The sequence below is a fragment of the Acinonyx jubatus genome, chromosome E2 (assembly GCF_027475565.1).
Source record: "Acinonyx jubatus isolate Ajub_Pintada_27869175 chromosome E2, VMU_Ajub_asm_v1.0, whole genome shotgun sequence".
NCBI lineage: Eukaryota > Metazoa > Chordata > Mammalia > Carnivora > Felidae > Acinonyx > Acinonyx jubatus.
This window is the reverse complement of record NC_069396.1, coordinates 50,165,878-50,184,820: the sequence shown is the minus strand read 5'-3', so window position 1 is coordinate 50,184,820 and position 18,943 is coordinate 50,165,878. Positions and strand designations below refer to the sequence as shown.

At 57.5% G+C, this 18,943-nt stretch overlaps 2 protein-coding genes across 4 annotated transcripts in view; one reads left to right on the top strand and one right to left on the bottom strand.

The window, feature by feature from the left end:
- Nucleotides 1-1,281: 1,281 nt before the first annotated feature.
- GIPR (gastric inhibitory polypeptide receptor) lies at nt 1,282-10,917 on the bottom strand. 2 transcript variants are annotated; one of them, XM_027037823.2, is made up of 13 exons: nt 9,926-10,708; nt 9,431-9,530; nt 8,882-8,989; nt 8,383-8,486; nt 7,585-7,688; nt 7,244-7,388; nt 6,282-6,441; nt 6,012-6,072; nt 5,609-5,678; nt 5,402-5,490; nt 5,168-5,306; nt 3,087-3,128; nt 1,282-2,989 (listed from the first exon to the last, which is right to left on the bottom strand). In XM_027037823.2, exons 1-13 carry the CDS (start codon nt 9,998-10,000, stop codon nt 2,783-2,785), a joined length of 1,404 nt encoding a protein of 467 aa, XP_026893624.1. In that variant the 5' UTR covers nt 10,001-10,708; the 3' UTR covers nt 1,282-2,782. The 2 variants fall into 2 exon arrangements, with proteins under 2 accessions (XP_026893624.1, XP_026893625.1); XM_027037824.2 differs by lacking the exon at nt 3,087-3,128 and having other exon boundaries at nt 9,926-10,917.
- EML2 (EMAP like 2) overlaps nt 9,879-18,943 on the top strand; it is a 34,074-nt gene continuing 25,009 nt past the window's right edge. Inside the window, exon 1 of one of the 2 annotated variants that reach the window (XM_053210024.1) lies at nt 9,879-10,010. Coding sequence is in view for 1 of the 2 variants with exons in the window: in XM_027037816.2 (XP_026893617.1) it covers nt 18,483-18,654 (172 nt within the window). In the remaining variant the exon portion in view is untranslated. Of the gene's footprint in view, nt 10,011-18,467; nt 18,655-18,943 lie in introns of those variants that run through there. The other variant, XM_027037816.2, reaches the window with a different exon arrangement.

The window sequence follows — 18,943 nt, the reverse complement described above, 5'->3', positions numbered from 1 at the left end:
CCCTTGGGTGAAATTCTCTGACAAACCAAGGGGGTGAAATTCTCTGACAAACGTAGGGCGATAGAGGTGGAAAGGCAGGGTGAGAGGCTCACTTATTGTGGGGAGGGGGATAAGGAAGATCCCTGTCTTGCGGTGATGCGCACACGTTGTGCTCTCCCCGACCCGTGTCTCTGTTCTGTCTCTGCCTGCGTCTTTCACTCCGTTCTCCAGATGGGGCCAGACGCTCGGTCGGTCAGGAGTTGGCAGGCCTCGGGTCAGGATGACAAAATGAGATGTCTGATGCCCTGAGCTGTGGAAGGCACATCCTGAGTTATTCCAGGAGTCCCTTAGTGACAGTGAGGGACCCCGTAACAGGAGAAGGCATGACACAAAGCGACAGCTGTAAGGTTATAAAGGTGCACATTTACTGAGTGGTCCACATCTAATTGGAACACTCGTCTGGTGAGTAGATACTAGAGCCATCCCATTTTATAGATGAGACAGCTGAGGCCCAGAGAGGGTAAGTGACTTGCCCAGGGTCACTCAGAAAATGATGGAGCCACGTTATCTAACGTGGGAGCAGTGGTGCTGCTGGAGGTACTCCTCCCAGCGCCCCACCCCCCACCCCCCGCCCGCTCTCCACCCCTGCAAGGATTCGATTCTTGTGCAGCAGCTGGGAAAGCACAGGCTCTGGAATCCCAGTCCTGGCTTCAGATCCCTGCCCTGCCTCCCCCTTCTTGGTGACTTCTCCCCAGGAAGTGGGAAGTTGTTTCCCTGCCTCAAGGGCTGGCAGCAAAGGCTCCTGCCTCAGGCACCCTGCTTGGCATCAGTCTGAATTTCCTCACCCCTTCACCTGCCCCTGCCCAAATGGTTTCTAATCACCCCTTCCTTCATTGGGTGAAAGCGAAAGCAGAGATTGCAGGAAAAGCGTGCCCCCTGCACCAGGGAGTATCCTAAGAGTAACTCGCCGGAGTCTCGGGCAACCGTAGAATGTAGGTGCCATCTTTGTACCCGCTTTCCAGAAGTAGAAGCTGAGGCACAAAGAGGCTGGGAATTTTTCCCAAGTCATACACCTAGTAAGTACCCAAACTAAGTTTGAACCAGGCTGGTGGTTTCTGCAGTCTTGACATTCCTACGCCATTGTTCAGAGAAGCAGCCCTCAGAAAATGTTTGGCACACACACGCAATTTTAATTGTACACACGGCAGAGAGTTGAGTATCGGGAGATCACAGAACATTCCCAGTAGGGTTTCTCCTGGGCACGGGGGATGGTGGCAGCACAGCGTCTGTGTTCTCGTGGCAGCACGTGGCTGAAGAGCAGTGCTACCCTCCAGAAGTTACCCGGCCACGCAGCCAGCCTCATTTCCCATGCTTTATTTACAAGGTCCCTGTTTCAGAGCACCCCCCAACACCCACGAGGGGGTCCCAGCAGGACCACATGCTTGAAGGACGCCGTTCGGCAGCAACGGGCCACATCTATCCAGGGGGCTGCGGACCCCAAGGCAAACACCCAGCTACTAACTGAATCTAAGCGCAGATGTGAGCCAGGGGCGGATTTAGGAGTGAGAGTCTAGTGTGGGTACATGTGGTCCGGACACAGGCTGTCGGCTTCCCCCTAATTCTCCCAGTTCCCAGGGGCCACCCAGGAGGGTGGGGATGTGTGTCCGCACCCCCAGCCGGCAGTGGTCCTGGGTTCGGCTCCGAGGCCTGCCTTTAACGGCCCATATTTAGCCTACAGGCCAAGTCCCTTCTGGCCCAGCGTTCTACCCCCGTTTGTATTTCTATCTCCCCTCCTGTGAGCCCCAGGTCCTTTTTCCCAGCCTGACGTAACCAAAAGGCACTCTTGATTCTCCCCACCCTGAACTCCCCGTCTCCCTATCTCTTTCCTCTCTACCATCCAAAACTTAGGAGTCTTCCTGGACTTCTGGCTGCACTTCCCGCGTGTGACACATTAGCAAGTCCTCAGTTCTACCTTTAAAATAGCGCCGGAGTCTGACCACTTCACCCCCCTCTGCAGTGGCCACTCCTGCCCCTAATAATCGGTTTCCTCACATGGCGGACAGAGGATCTGCTTAAAACAGTAGCCCATCAGGGGTGCCTGGGTGGCTCAGTCAGTTAAGCATCCGACTCTTGATTTCGGCTCAGGTCGTGATCTCATGGTTCTTGGGATCCCCTGCGTGGGGCTCAACGCTGATAGCGAGGACCCTGCTTGGGATTCTCTCTCTCTCTCTCTCTCTCTCTCTCTCATTCTCTCTCTCTCTCTCCCTCTCTCTCTCTCTTTGAAAACAAACATTAAAAAAGAAATTAGCCCATGAGACACTCCTGCTAGGAATCTTCAATGCCCCTGGAAGAAAACTCCAGATCTTGCGCCCCTGCCCACTTCTCTCTCCCCATCGGTTGGGCGCTGACTCATCTCACTCCAGCCACGCAGGCCACCTGTCCCCCAAGCTCTTTCCTGCCTCGAGGCCTTTGCAGATGCTGTTGCTTCTGCCTAGAATTTTCTTCCCAAAGTGGTCTCCTTCACCTGTTGCAGGTATGGCCTAAGTGTCACCTCAGAGACAGAGATCCTCCTGGCTCACCTTAGGCTCCCTTTTCATTTTTCTTCATGGGCCATTCCACAACGAATGTGTCACTTGATGTTCTGTCTTTGCTGTTTCCCCCACTCATCGGTGAACTGCAACAGGGACCTTTTCTTCTGTTTCCCCCCTCCCACCCCCACCCCAATTTCCCCACTGCCCTCCACACTGGACCTGGTACACAGCAGGCGCTCAATAAATACGTGCTAACTCGAATGGACCGCTGCCTAGCAGTGACTTTCCAAGCCCCGGCTGGCCTCATTCCCAGGCCCTGGGAGGGTCCCCAAGGACGGGGTGCGGTCAGTGGCGACCGGGCGAGGGCCTGAGCCCGACGGCGGGGTCCTGGAGGCGCGCTCCGGTGGCTGGCGCCGCTCCTCACCGAGGCTGTGGCGCAGGCGACAGCGATGCCAGCAGCGGCGGATCTCCGCCTGCACCTGCAACGGAACGTCGCTCAGAGGCGGCCCCGGGCGCGCCGTTCCCTGCGCGGCCACCAGAGGGCGCGGGCGGCGAGCCGGGGCTGTCCCTCCCTACCTCCTTGTTGATAAAGCAGTAGACCACGCCGACGAGGAAGCCCTGCCAGAAGGAGGCGCCGGGGTCAATCGAGAGTGGGGGCCGGATGGCAGATACCCCTTCAAGGGCTCGGACCCTTAGCAGGTCCCAAACCACCTCGGCTGCCGCCACCCTGGTCCTAGACTCTTTCAGTCACTTTCTCCCGGCCCCGGAACGCCTTCCGCCCTCTCCTGTTTGCTGAACGGTCAGGTTGAGAACAGGGGGACCGCCGCCTAGATAGGATACCTTGCTTGGCCACTTTCCGACTCACTGAGGCCAGTACTTAACCCCTCTGTGCCTCAGTTTCTCCATCTGGAAAGTGGGGTAATTATAATAGAGTGGTGATTGTGAGAACTGAGGTAATAAATATGCAAGAAGCTCTGGTTCCTGGCCCCTCGTGTTGAAATATCATATTACGTGTTGTTAATAAATTAGTTTTACTTGACGCTTATCTATTTCTATAAATATATACATTCTACATATAAACTTAAGATACAAACTATGCATAACTACGAATAAATTACTTGATAAACTAACAAATCAATCATTTGTTATTAAGATATTATAAATCTCATTAATTTCCATGATCCCATTAAAATCTAATTCTGGAGCGCCTGGGCGGCTCGGTCGTTAAGCATCTGACTTCAGCTCAGGTCATGATCTCACAGTTTGAGTTCGAGCCCTGCTGTGAGCACAGAGCCCGCTTTGGAACCTCTGTCTCCCTCTCTCTCTCTCTGTCTGCCCTTCCCCCACTAGCTCTCTCACTCTCTCCTAAATAAATAAATAAATAAGATTTTTTTTAAGGGGCGCCTGGTGGCTCAGTCGGTTGGGCACCTGACTTCTGCTCAGGTCATGATCTCGCAGTTTGTGAGTTCGAGCCCCGCTATGGACTCCGTGCTGACAGCTCGGAGCTCAGAGCCTACTTCTGGTTCTGTGTCCCTCTTTCTCTGCCCCTCCCCCCTGTGCGCACGCGCTCTCTCTCTCTCTCTCTCTCTCTCTCAGAAATAAACATTAAAAATTTTTTATTCTAAATAAATAAATAAATTTTTAAAATAAACTCTAACTCTGATCACATCCCTCTCCGCTGGCTCCCAACCCACTCAAGGAAAAGCCAAGGTATGCACTGCCCGGGTACCTCGCCTCTCTGGGCTATCTCCCCCTTGCTTCCTCTGGCTCCCACCGCTTCAGGCATGTTGGCCTTCTTCCTTCATGAAAGGTACTCTCTCCCATGTCAGGGGTCTTGCACTTCATGTTTCTCTTCCTGGAACATCTTCCCCAAATATCTGCCTGGCTCGTTCCCTCACCTCCAACGTATGTCTTCTCAGCGAGGCCTTCCCTGGCCCCGTCTATAACCCCATATATTGTCTGCCCCTCTATTTCCTTCAGGGCACGTCTCCCCATCCGACATTCGGTAGATTTTTCTCCTATGGCATGTTTAGCATCTGTCTCTCCCACTAGAGGGTAGGAACCGTTTGGTTCCTGGCCGTATCCCCATAGTAAGCCTGGAAGATGGCTTGGGACCGGGTAAGCGTTCAATAGGTTTTTGCTGAATTGAATGAAGGAACGGCCTTGTGAGGTGTGATTCGTGTTGTTCCCACTTAGAGATGAGAAAACTGAGGCCCAACAAGGAAAAGCAGGCGGCTACTGGGGCAGAACAAGTGCAGGCAGGGTTGGCCCTAAATTCTGGAGTGAGTGCCTCCTTACATTTTGAGCCCCAGGCACCTCATCTAACCCCCACCCTAGCTCAGACTCTGTACTCAGACTCTAGATGAAGGCCACGGAGGTGGGAAGCCCTGGGAGGCCCTGTGTGGCTGCAAAGCCCTCCATCTTCCCAGGAGGCAGTACTGCTGAGCCACCTGGTCTACTGTCCCCATCCCGGCTGCCTCCCCAGCTCAGGACAGAGCTAGCTCAGTACCTTGCACAGAATGGAGGAACATGTTCATGTGTCCACACTGCATTCAGTGGCTGCATCGGTGGACGATTGTAGCGCCCCCCCACCACCGCCCCTTCTGGGGAGGAGGGCCCAGGCCGAAGGGTGTACCCCCTGCACCCCGCCTTAGCACCTGGAACGAGCTGAGGAAGATCTCAAAGCCGAGCTTGGCGAAGCGCAGGGCACCCCGGGCCTGTTCCTCTGTCACGGGAGCAAACACCACCTCGTGGACGCCCAGCAGGGGCACCAGCGTCAGCGTGGAGCGAGCCAGCCTGGGGGCGGAGGGTGGCAGTTGTCCCGCAGCCCCAGGTCCTTCTCCCTCTCGCGCCCCGCCCCTTTCCCTCCGTCCCCGGCCACCCTGCCTCACCTCAGCCGGTAGTCCGGGCAGCGCATCTGTCGCGTCCTCAGTTTGGACACGAGGATGCCAAGGATGCGAATAAAGATGAGAAAATTAATCTGCAGGGAGAGACAGAGGCTGAGCCAGCCGCATCCTGTCCCGGGGGACAGGAGGCGCCCAGTTTCCCAGGGTGGGGAATTCCAGAGGATAGCCCGGAGGAGGCAGGGTCGGCCTTACCGAGATAGTCACGAGGATAGGGGTGCGTATGATCCACCAAATGGCCTTGACTTCGTTCCGCTCCCAGCACCTGGTGGGAGAGGGAGTAGAGCTAAGAGAAAACCCCAGGACCCTCGGGATCACGCACACCCTTTCGCCAGCTCCGCCCACTTTCCTTAACGCCACACCCACGTTCCTTTAAAGCCCCGCCCTCCACGAGCCAGGCCCCGCCCTCATTCCGTCCCCCCCCCCCGTTCCAGCACACAACCTTTCCTAGCTCCCCCTTCCTTTAGATCCCACCAAGCCCCTTTGCCTCCGAGCCCCGACGTGCCATCCGAACCTCCCCGCGTTTCCATCACAACCCGCCCGCGTCCCTCAAAGCTCCGCCCACCTCCCAGGCCCCACCCCAGACCCCAAGACTCACTGCGTGTTCTCGTACAGGTACCTGACGATCACCCAGGGAATGACGAAAAGCGCGGGGGCCCCTGTGCAGACCCCGACCCCCGCCCCCCACCCCGCCGCAGCCGTCAGCGCGCGCACGGGCCCCGCCAGGCCCAAGACCCGCGGAATTTCCCCCGCCGGGGTGGGGAGGCAAAAACCCAGAGAGGGGAGGAGACCCCCTGAGGTAGACCAGCGGGGTAATCGGGAGAGTGGAGACGCGCTGGGCTGGGCAGGGGACAGGGTCGGGGCTCACCCCAGCCGAGGAACACGTAGCAGCGGAAGTGGCCCCCCTCGGAACCTCCCACAAGCACCAGGAGACTGTGTAGGTAGACCCCCTCCACCAGCAGCCACGTGTAGTTGGCGCCCACGCAGTACTGGGTCACGATCTGGGCCGTACGGCAGGCAGCTAGGGCCTAGGGAGTGGCCAGACCCGGGGACGGGGCAGTCAAGGCCTCCAGGGGGGCCCCAAGCCTTCCTCCTCCGTCTCCCGCCATCAAGCATTCACCTCCCTCTCTGCACCGCCAGCGGATGGAGCCCGTGGTCGATTTCCCTCATCTGTTCTCTTCCCCTGTGCGAGCTATGCCACGCTTAACCTCTTTAACAATTGGTATCACCCATCTTGCTTATCAGAGTCCCTCCCCAATCCTCCCCTCCCCCAAATATGGCCTCTCGCACCCCACCTCCTAAAAATTGAACTCAACTACTTGCCCTATCCAAAGGTTTCTCCCATCCCATTCCCCTGGTCCCACCAGCACATGGGCTCGCCCACCCCATGGCTTCTTAACGAGTGGTATGGCCCATCTCGCGACCGCAAAGTTTTTCTCACCCGGGCCCCCAGACCCTTAGCCTCTCCCACCTTTGTCTCTCAGTAACAAATTGGTGTGTTACCGAATCCCCCTCCCCCGCCCCCCGCGCGCCCAGTTAGTTTCTCCCATCCTGCCACGCCCCGCCTCCAGCAAGGGGACTGTCTCCTTGGTGGACAAGTCCGGGGAGGGGTGAGATAATGAGAGAAAGGGAATGGAAAAGTCCCATACAGGAGGTGAGGGGGTCAACGATGGAGGACGCTGAGGAGGGAGGGCCCCTCTCCAAATATGTTTGGAGAGGTCAAGAGAGAGAAACTGTTGACAGGGTAGGAGGTGGTGAGTAGATTGGCAACCTCTCGGCCCCACCAGAGGAGGCAGAACCCCAATTTGAGAAGAGCGGGACGACGCTCACCGGTTTCCACAGGACAGGGGCTTGGTCCCCAGGGTAGGGGCCAGGAGGAGGTAGCAAACGGTCTCGAGTGAGGATGGCCGCCGCCCGCAGCATGAAAGACGTGAACAGGTTGATGTGGATGTAGTTTCGAGTGCAGCGCAGCCGCCTAGGGGAGATGGGAGGCAGGCTGGGGACCCCTGGAGACCTGTCCGTGGCCCCAGAGAACCCCTTAAGTCACCTCCCAGTCCTTCCCACAGAACCGCTTGTTGGATGCCTCTTGGTCGTGGAGCCTGACCACCCCATCTTACTGGGCAAACTGAGGCCCAGCGTCTGCCGCTGCCGCTCAGGGCTGGAGGTCCCACCTGAAGAAACTCAAGATGAGCAGGGCCAGCAGCAGTGTGGCCAGGGACACGGAGTAGCCCACGGTGTACATGACCTGCAGCCGCTCCAAAATCAGCCGTTGATCCTAAGCCGGGGTGGGGGTGGGGTGCAGGAGGACAGGGGGACACAGGAACAGAGTTCAGTGCTTCCCCCGGGGCCAGAAAGGGGCCCTGCTTTTTGTTCCCGCCCAGCTTCCCAATTTTCCCTTGGGGATCCAACTACCCTCTTTTGAGTGGGGCTGACTCCGCCCCTCAGTCCAGGGCTGAGCACGTGACCAGCCAGCCAATCAGAGCATTCTATGTAACCCCCTGCACACACAGACACACCCTTACACAGCGTGCCGGGCGGACGCGACCCAAAACAGGCCAATAAGTGTCAGTCCTGGGACATTTCGTTAGAGCTATGGAGAGCAAAATCCAGTCTCCCCACCGTCTTGCTTGGTTGGTGGGATGTGAACCTGGTGTTCGTTAATGGGGACCACACTTTTCACCCCACGGAAAAGATGAGACCAGCACAGAGAAAAACAAAGTCATGGTGTAGTGAGAGACAGAGAGATTTCCAACAACAGCATTTGAGTGCCTAGATCCAGCTGTTCCTGAAACTGTGGCCTAATGCTCTTCAATCACAGAAGCCAATATACATTTCTCTTTCTTTCTCCATCGCGCAAGTTTAAGTTGGGTTTCTATCTTCAACAGTACAAGGGGTTTCAGGCTCTACCCGAGACAGCTGTCTTTTCATCTCCCTGCACATCCTAACCCGAATCCCTCACCGCTCTTTACCTGAAAGGCTCCATTCTTCTCTGGGTCCTCACACTGAGAATGGTCCCTCCAAGGTCCCCATTGGCCATCACTGCCACAATGGCGAAGGACAAAGCCTGTAGCCACTGTAAAAAACAAAGGAGGGGGTCAGAGGCACAGAGAAAGAGAGAGAGAAACAAAGACAAGAGTACTATTATCAACCCCATTTTACAGATGAGGAAGTTGAGGCATAAAGAGGTTAAATAAATTGCTCTAGGCCACATAGCTGGTTAGGAGAGGAAGATCAATACGCCCAAAGACAGACTCAGGAAAAGGAAAAGGAAAAGGAAAAGGAGAGAAAATAAGAACCCAGGGGCTCTCAGAGAGATACAGAGACAGAGCTTGGTCAGGCAGAAGGAGACACCCAGCCGGACAGAAAGGAGCAGGAGATCAAGCGTAGGCGAGATTTGGGTGAGTGGTGTCTGGGGCAGGGTTAGGATCTATTTTTGTCGGGGGGTGCGGGGTCCAGGGGGCACCTCACCGTGGCTGTGCCAGGGCAGGTACCAGGGGCAGGACGCACGGGCGGTGACGTTGGGTGCAGCGTAGTCCCAGCAGACGTACATATCGAAGGACCCGTTACAGGCGAGGCCTGGGGTGGGCGTGGGGGTCAGGCGTCGGGTGGACCGGCTGCACCCAGCGCAAGGCTTCTCCGCTTTCCACGAGCAAGCTCTGCCCTACCCCCGCCCGCCCGGAGCGGCCTGCCACGGCCCCTCCCACCAGGCCCCAGGCCCCGCCCCCTCGCGGGCCAACTTTAGGCTCCACCCACCGGATTCAGCCCCGCCCCAACCCCCGCCCACTTCAAGATGCTTCTCAGGCGTCTCCCTTTCATATGAGCTACGCCCGAGTCTCTCCAAGCACTGAGGTCTAGATGCTTCCCGCCGAGGCCAAGCATCACCCAGGCCTCTGCGACCCAGCCCACCTCGACCCCAGCCTTCCTTCAGGCCCCGCCCCCCAGTCCTAGCCCCGCCTCAAGCGCCCGCCTCTCAGCCCTAGTCCTCCCCCTGCCCTCAGTTCCCGCCTCCAGTCACACCTGCTGGGGGGTCCACGGCCTCCAGTGTCTCTTGGCACTCTCTACGGTACCGTTCCCAGCGCTGGTACAGCTCTCCCGCCGTCTGCCCCACAGAGCCTGTCTATGGAAAGAGAGGAGGGAGGACCCCCCACCCACGACCGACCCCTCCTCCCAGGCAGCGCGGTTCGTGTGGGCCAAAAACACCCTGCGGGGACTTGAAGAGGCTGCCCTGTTTTGTCCGGGAGTCCTGGGTGGCTTAGAAACCCCTTCTAAGTCTTCGGGGGTGCCTAGACCGGGAAGTTGGGGGTGGGGGTGGGGGTGGGGGCAGGGCTGAAAACCGCCAGGAAAACTAGGGGAAAGAGTGGCTGGAAATCATCAGGGGAATTTGAGGGGGAAACAACTTGAATCTGGACAGGCGGGGCAGCCTTAAAACTCTCTCTGCAGGGGGGGAAGACTTAAAACCGTCCCCAGACCGCCCTTCCAGGCTTGAACTCCTGTGGCTCCTCGGGTCCTCACCTCCGCCCTCCGGAGCAGCGGCCCCCACGACCAGAGTAGCGGTAGAAGCAGCTGCCAAGGCGGACCGTTCGGCATCGTGAGGACGGTGGGGCATGGGGGGAGAGGGGGACCAGGGGTCTGATCACGTAGGGGCAGTCGGGCCTGCAGGGTCAGGGGGTAGAGTCAGGAGCCTCCGCCCTCCCCTCCGGCCCCAGCGCCATCGGCTCTGGGAATCATACTTGCAGACTGGGAGGCAGCGCCCCCCACTCCGCTCCCACGAGTGACGACGGAAGGGGTGGGGGCGAGGGGGCGAGGCCGAGATCCGACACGTGATCCCCAGGCCCGCCCCCAAGTGTTGCTGGGGCAGCGGCGGTGGAAGGGGGGTGTTTGCTGAGGGCGCGGTTGCCTTAGAGCTGCTTCCACAGGGCGGAAGCGCTAATGTCACCCGGAGTCTAGACCTAGAGACTCTGGGAAACCTGGGGACTGCCTCGGAGAAGAGGTCACAGAAATCGTCAGGCACGGGGCTTGAAAGGACCCTCGGAGTTCCCACTCTCCCAGCCCACAGGGTTTTCAAATGACAGATGGGGACTCGACCTTATAGAACTTGCCCGATCCGGAGAAAGCCGAGTCGATGGAACAACCCTCTCCCTAGGGACTAGAGAGGAGTCAGAGCCTGGGCTTAGGTCTGCGGGGACCCAGATGCCTGGAAATGCGTCTGACCCGGATACCTGGCACATTAGCATCATGTAGAGAAAGGGGGGCGGGCAGGGGAAGATCTCAGACGGAGCCGGAGAAATGGATGAAACAGAAATACAGAGACTGAGTGGAATGCGACACACAGCAAGAGACCAGAGAGCAAACGACAGAAAAAGACAAAAATGTGGGCAAGGAGACAAAGAGGGGAGAGAGACATAGAGAGAGACACAGAGAATGGGGCAAGGAGAGATAAAGGTTCAGCGATAGGCTGAACAGAGATTGGGAGACCTGGAGACGGAGATACCCAGAGACAGACAGGAGGATAGAGACTGTGGGCACGGAGAGACAAAGACAGCAAGGCGTGGGTTAAGAAACAGAGAAAGAGGGACCCAGAGACTTGAGCGGGACATGGGAGCAGGGGAACCGGCTGGGGTTGGGGGAGCCCTTACCTGTCCCCAGATCTGCTCTTGGTCACTCACTCCGGGGTGCTGTGGCTGCCTCTGCTGCTGCCTCCACTGCCTCACCAGGGCTCTGGAGGAGGTGACAGCCTGGGGTGGTGGGAGAGGGCGGGGCCGGGGAGTAGGAGGGGGGAGCTCTGGAGAGACCCAGAGCAGGGGGCCAGTGGCCAGTGGCGTGTGAGTATCAAAGTCGCTCAGAGTCACGTGCAACAGCAGCCAGGGAGCCGGGGTCACAGTCTGTCACGCTGTCCCACCCATCGCACCCAGCCATCACACACAACCGCAGTCACGCAGCCACACGCGGTGTCACACGAGGTCCCATCCACTGAGCCATGGAGAGGCACAGCACGGTCACACGCTGTGGCTCCCTGAACACTTTTCCGCCGGTTATTTACGGCTGTGCAATCCAGGGTCACCCTCAGAGAACCAAGGTCTTTTCCCCCCAGGTATGACAGTCATCCACGGCGATACAGTCACGTGCACCCCAAGTGCAGACCCTTCCACTCACCTAGCAACACAGTCACGTCTTCGCGAAGCCCCGGGGATACCGTGTCAGTCACACGCACTGTCACACAATCACTAGGTCACGTCACAGACACCTTCTGTCTCTCCAACTGGCCTGTGGCAACTTGCAGACCCGGCCAGGGCCTTGCGGTCATCGCTGGGTCCCCAGTGTCACTCAGCACAGGTTCGGGCATACAGCAGAGGCTCCAAGAATGACTGTCGTTGACATAAAGCCACCGTGATGTGGCTCTTCACCCTGTCACATCATCCTTTAATGCCACGACCTACAGGTCACACAACCATACCCACCGATGCTCTTACAGTTCACTTAAGTCACCAGGGTCCACAGCCACATCCCGAGGACACACATTCCCCAATTGTCACTGAGGCACACACTCTCACGGCTGCTGCCACATGGCCACACTGTCACCCTCACGTGGTCACCCCCAGCGCCGTGGTGGTACAGGCACAGGACTCTGCATGGCACCCTCACCCGCACTCACCAGTCCCAGGCGGTCACATGCACGTCATGCGCCATGATGCCACCATCACACCATCACGCAAAGCCACACAGACGCACCGAGGGTCACAGGCCATCGTCCCACGATCACACACAAACCCACAGGGTCTCGTGGTCCCCATCACCACAGAATCACACACCTTGGCATGGTCTCCGCTTCCAGTCTCTTCCTTTGCCTAAAAATGTCTGTACAGGACTGGGGGGAAGCCTTAGAAACCGAGTCCCAGTTCCCAAGGTGCAAATCCCTCATTAGTACAAACTGCGACACACTTCGTGCACGTTAGTCAACTAGTAACATTCAGGAGCACACACTCCCCCCCCCCCCCCGGGACCTATTAGATAAGTGGGGCAGAGGTGAGTCTGCCCACTTTGCAGAGGAGAAACTGAGGCCCAGAGGCCCCAGCAGGGGCAGGGAGTAGGGGGAGGCCAGGTCCAGCACCAGGGGCTGGAAGGAGACAAGTCTGGGAGAAGGGGTGACCGGGAGGGGTCCTGGCTCTCTGGCCTCCAGCTGTGGCCTCCTTGCTCTCTGCCCCACATTCCTGGCGCCCTCTGGGTCCTGGGAAAGGCTCGGTTGGCGGGGTGGAGAGGGAGAGGGGTCTGAGATAGCCCAGCACCTCGGGGAGAGGCTGGGGGTGGGAGGGCGTTTCTCCTGGGCCCCAAGAGAGCCTGGGGGGGGTGCCCAGCTAGAGCTGGGAAGGTAGTGGGGAGGCTGGAAAGGGGGAGGGGAGAGACCGGAGAAGAGGGGGGAGCAGTGGAGTGGAATTTAGGTGGTGAGAGAGACAGGAAAAGAAACCAAGGGCCCAGAGAGACCAGAGACAGACAGACAGGAAGAGATGGAGACAAGGAGACCAAGAGAGACAGGGACAGAGAGAGAAAGAGACAAACATAGAGAAAAGTACACAGGGAGACAAGGAGGGAGAAACAGAGGCAACGAGGGGGCGGTACAGAGGAGTGGGGGGAAGAGGGAGAGAGAACATGCAGAAACTGAGCGATGGCCACTTTGAGAGGAAGACGGGGGAGGGTGGAGGGAGAGAGGGCCTGAAAAATGGGCCGTGAGGAGAGGTGACCAGCCAGGACGCTGCTGTGGCTTTGGAGCTTCTCATCAGCCTTCAGAATGTGGAGGTCCCCTGCGGGGGGGGGGGGACCGGTCACAACCCAGCACAGGGTGCACAGGAGGGGCGGTGCCTGGGACCCTGCCTGGCCCTCTGCTCCCCCCCCCAAACCCTCCTGGGTTCTGGGGAGGGGGCAGCAGGGCCACATACACACACACACACTCTGATTCCCACACCTCTGTTCTCTCCGTGTGTGTGTGTGTGTGTGTGTGTGTGTGTGTGTGTGTGAATCTCTCCCTCTCCCATCTTTAACCTCTCCCCTTTCTCTTCCCTGAGTCTCATCTCCTCTCAGCTCTTAGGGTGTCCGTCTCTCTGTTCCTCTCTCTCCATTGCCTCAGGTCCTGGGTCTCTGTGCCTGTCATCGCCCCACCCCCAGCAAGGAGCAGGCGGCGCCCCCCAAAGGAGGCAGTCAGGCGAGGTGGGGTCGTGAGGAAGAAGCTGGAAGGTCTGTGCCTTCCCAGCTGGGGCTGTAGCCAAGCAGAGCCTGTGGGGAGCAGGCAGGGGCCTGGCGTGCCAGCAGATGGTACAGGAGAAATGAGGCAGAGAGAGATGGGGACAGGGGGCACCCTGTGGGGACTGAGGCCAGAAATGGGAGGCTGAGATGGCCCCCCTGAGATTCAGGACTGCAGAGAGATGAGGCCTGAAAGACAGACACACACACACACACACACACACACACACACACACACACACAGGATCCAGAGAAAGCAGGAACGCAGGGGCAGAAAGGGACAGCGATCCAGAGACAGGGGCCTAAAGAGACAAACACAAACATGGGATCCCAGAGACAGAGTCAAAACCCCAAAGACAGACCAAGATACAGAGACGTGAAACCCAGAGAGAGCTAGAGCCACGGAGAAGCATAGAGCTGGGGACCCAGAGAGAGACAGTAAAGGACAGAGCAAGAGACCCACAGAGATGAGGCCTGAGAGACAGAGACCCACAGACAGGTATCCAGAGACAGAGACAGAGATGAAGAGACGGTTCAGAAAGAGAAACGTGAAAGGCAGACAGGCTGGGGGGAAACTCTCAGACACAATCAGACAGAGATGAGGCAGAGATGCCCAGCGCCCCTCGCCCTCTTCCGGGAGGGGGTGCTCCCCCCACCCTGCAGCCCCGTCTCCATAGCGACCTCCCCAGATCCTGAGGACAAATATTGTCCTGGCTAGAAGCGGCGGGGCTGTATTGACATAATCTCCTGCTGGTGGGGTGGGGGGGCTCCAGGGGCCCAAGGGGCCAGGGTGGGGGCAGGAGAGCAGAGGGGCTCTCAGCCGGCCCCACAGATAGCTCCAACGTCCCCCCCACCTACAAAGCAAGGTGTAAACCTCCCCACCCTGGGAAAACACACTGAGAGATTCAAACCTGTAGCCCTGGCTGCCCCCTGGTGGTGGCGGGCCAGCCCTGAAGCCCCTTTCCTGGTGTCCAGGAGAGCCGGCTGGCCTGGGCATTTTCCTCCAGGTTTCTAGTAGCTCCCCTAGACCCGGTTCTGATCCAGGGCACCCCGGTCGCAACCCTCTTCTTTCCATCTGCACGTCTTCCCATAGGACAGCCAGGCAGCCAGAGTGATCATGCTAAAGCAAGAACTGCCCCTGTCCCTCTCCAGCTCAGAACCTGCCATGGCTCCCCAGTGCCCTCAGAAGGAAGCCCGGCCTCCTTCTCCCTGGCCTCCAAGGCCCTTGCTGACCTCTTCAGCCCTTTTTCCGAGATGTCCCAGCTCTTCAGACTCTTCCCGGGCCCTTGACCTTTGTTCTAGCAGTATTCTCTGCCTCAAGTGCCTCCACTCAAATTTTGTCCAGTATCCCAAACCCACCTCAAAGTTAGCTCATTTACGTGCTCATCCATCCATCCATCCATCCATTCAACAAATAACTACTTCCTCTCCCAGACTGTGAGCTCTGTGAGGACAGGACTGGGGCTATCTCAGTCACCCCAGTTGGGGCTATCTCAGTCGCTTGTGGGTCCCCAGCATCGCCCAACACTGGTTTGGCACGGAGCAGGCTTCTGTTCATTTTACTGGGTACTTTTAATGTATCAGGCCCCGGGCTTGGCAATGCTAGGGGTCCCGGGGCCCTGCCCCCTTGGAACTCCCAGCCCCGGCATAGACCCAAATAGGGAGACAGACTAACAGAAGGCGAGGTAGGAAGAGAAACACAAAGAAAGAAGAAGGAATCAGAAAGACAGAGGTTACTGCAGTAGCAGTAATAATAATTATAATAAGAACAGTAGGTAACCAGGCATTGGTCATTTCACACACATGTCATCTCATTTAATCCTCGGAACAGACCTGCAGCAGAGGTATTCCCATCTCCATTTTCCCGATGAAGAAACTGAGGCTCAGAGAAGGGAGGTAACTTGCTCAAGGTCACATAGCTCATAAGCGATGGATCAACAACCCATTTCCAGACAGAGACACAGAGGGAGACAGAGAGAAGAGAGAAGAGTGGCGAAGGAAGCCTGGAGGCAGAGAGAAAAGACAAAGCCACGCCGAAAGCCCTGCCCCCTCAGTCCTGGCAGAGCCCTCTCCTCCCCACTCCTGTCTTCCAGGCCTTTGACATCTCCCTGCAAAAGCACTTGTAATAAAACTAGTTCCATGAGTTGTACCCAAAAGCCACCTTGCTGAGCACTTGACAGGCCTGAGCTCACTGAACCGGTTTTTCTCCCCTGGGACTTGGGTGCTGGAATGACTCCCGTTTTGCAGAGAAGCAAAAGCTATTTGGCCAAGGTCACTGCGCTCACATGGATCCCGACCCCTCGAGGGCTTATCTCTGTGTGTCACTCTCCGCCCCCACCCCCCCTCACCCCCCAGCACATAACCTACCAGGCTAAATTCCTCTGCCCGTGGCTCCTCTCCCCTCCCCCAACACATGGAGCTTGCAGGATCTGAACTCTGGGCCCCCACTAGTGTCCCCTCTGGGGGCAGTCCATATCAGCCTGAAGCCTGTGTGGAGTTCTGTACTAGGAGTCTGACTTGCCCTCTCTTAGCGTCTGAGCTCACGGAGGCGGAGGGTGGGAGAAGTGGGAGTTGGGGAGGCAGGATATGTGGGTTCCTGCTTTGTTTCGATCAATAACACAACTAGCTGTGATCACAGGATGATAATGGCCCACATCTACTTTGGTCATCGCTTTGAACCCATTATTGATCTTGGTGCCTTACACAGTGGGTGTTCGCTGGGAAAGGAATAGGAGTTGCCATCATTTACGTGAGCCTACGTGTGTCAGGCACTGTACTCGTGTGTAATCTACATCTGTGACTCACGGAGGATACAGTACCAAACTGCAAACATCTTCCCACAGCCTTCTAGGCCCTGGAGTATCTGTGGGCCCATCTCCTCCCTGACCTCATCTACCCTCCGCTCTCCTCTCCCTCTGTGGCCCCAGCCCTACCAGGCTTCTTCTTGTTGCCCCAGGAACATGCCAAACTCATACCTACCTCTGGACCTTTGCACCTACTGATGCCTCAGTGCTCGCAAAGCTTTCCCCCCCAACTTCGTGCATAATTCCTTCCTTGTCATTCACAGCTCAGCTCAAATGTTACCTCCTCAGAGAGACCTACCCTGGCCCCACTCTCCCTGAATTAAATTCACCCTCTTATCCTTGATCACATCACTCCTTATCTCTGTAATACAAGGTTCTGAAATTATCTTAGCCTGTTTCTTCATCTGGGAAATGGTGGTGAAAATAGGGCTGGCAGTGAAGATAACTGAGTGTTTGGCATGTAGTAAGGGCTTCATAAATGTTAGCTATTATTACTTATTTGTTGTGCGCATGGTGGCTTACTTCCTCCATCAACCTGCAAGATCCATCAAGATCCCCTCCACCCTTTATTTATGAATGTTTATTTTTACTTTTTTAGTTTATTTATTTTTGAGAGCGAGAGAGCGAGAGAGAGAGAAGGCGAGAGAGAGAGAGCACGAGTGGGGCAGAGAGAGAGAGGGAGAGAGAGAATCCCAAGCAGGCTCTGTGCCATCAGCTCAGAGGGTGACAGGGGGACCTCGATCTCACAAAACCCAAGATCGTGACCTGGGCCCACATCAAGAGTCAAGACGCTTAACCAACTGAGCCACCTAGGCGCCCCTGTTCCCCCCTTTGCTAAATCAAAAGCCATTTTTGAATGAATGAGAGAGGCACGATATGACCGCCCACTTTCCAGATGTGGACATTGAGGCTCAGGGTCACAAGCAGAAACTGGTGGAGTCAGGATTTAAACCCAGGTCCATCTGATTCCAAAGCCCAGTGCTTTCAGGATAAGCCTGTGTGTCCTGAGGTAGGTCTCTGCCCGCTTTGGGTTCGCTTCTTCCTATAAAACGTGGTCTAGGTGCTGACCCTCAGTGGGGACTGGGGGAAGGTGGTCCACCATTCTTTAAATCCATTGTCAGGTTTTCTACCCTCCCCTCCTCCCCCAACATCAGAGCCGGGACGGACTGACACCGCCAGGGTTCCCGGAGTCACAGCTGGGCCTATGTCAAAACCCGGACTGGATAATTTAGTTGTGGGAGCTGAGGGCTGTAGGGGGGGAACTAAGGGGACCCTCCTCTCCCCCATAAGAAAGAGGAAGGAAGTGTTGGGGAGGGATAGCCGACTTGGGGGGGAGGAGTCTAAACCCCGGGGCGGAGCTAATCCTATAAGAAGGCGGGGCCGAGGGCTCTGAGCGAAGTACTGTAGCTCTCGGAGGCTTTGGGGGCGGTGCCAAAGGCTCTTGGGGCAGGAATAGAACTTCAGCTCCCGCGGGATTCTGGGGGTGGAGCTAAGAGCTTGGGGGCGTGCCTACATCTAATAAACAAGGACTCTAAGAATAAGAGTTCGAGGGCGGAGCTGGTGGATATCTGGGCATATTTGAGGCTCTAGGGTCAGGCCCTGGTCTTGCGAGGGGGCTTTTGGGAAATTCAGCGAAAGATTAAGGAGAAGGTTTTGGGGTTATGGGAGTGTCTTCCTCCACCCTATCTTCCTCTCACAGCCCGGGGCTGAGCTTTAGGCTGAAAAGCAGCGAAAGCCCTGCCCCTTCCAATCCTTCTGCATCCCTATTGGCTGAGGGGCCTGCGCGACAGCCTCTCATTGGTCCTGAACTGGCGAGGAGGGGGTCTAGAGAGAATGCGCGCAGACTGTGGGCGGGACCAGACGGTACCTAGGGGGATATAGGCTCAACCAATCCCGGTCCAAGGATTGTGTCCAAGGTGGGGGGGGGGGGCCTGGCAGGGGGTGTCCCGACCCCCCTTTCTTGGCATCCTGGGGGATGACCCCGGTGCCAGGCCCGGCGCCGGCCGCCTGATGCCGGGCGGGCCGAGCCGGGGATGCTGGAACGAAGGGCGTTGCTATGGCAACGGGAGGCAGGGCCTGGAGGGGGGGACCGGGCCCAGGCTGGGGCCGGGGGGGCCGGCGGTGTCTGTGGCGGGGCGATGGCGGAGCGCGGCCCGGCCTTCTGCGGCCTCTACGACACGTCCTCGCTGCTTCAATACTGCAACGGTGAGACCCCTCCTCAGTTCCGACCCTGGCTCCGCCCAGGGCTGGACCCATTTCCTCCTGCCCCAACCTCCTCCTTCCAAGTCCCCATCCTGGCCCTTTGCTGAAGATCTTCCTCTCTCCCCCCAGGTGGACCCTGACCCCAGAGCAAGGTTCCTGATCCCCAAAACCCTGATCCCAGTCCCCCACCCGCTTCGACCCTCCCCTTCTCCCGAGGTGGCTGGATGGAGAGAAGGGGGCAGAACCTTCAGGAGCCTGGGGTCGAAGGGGGTAGGCCTGAAGGTCTGGAACT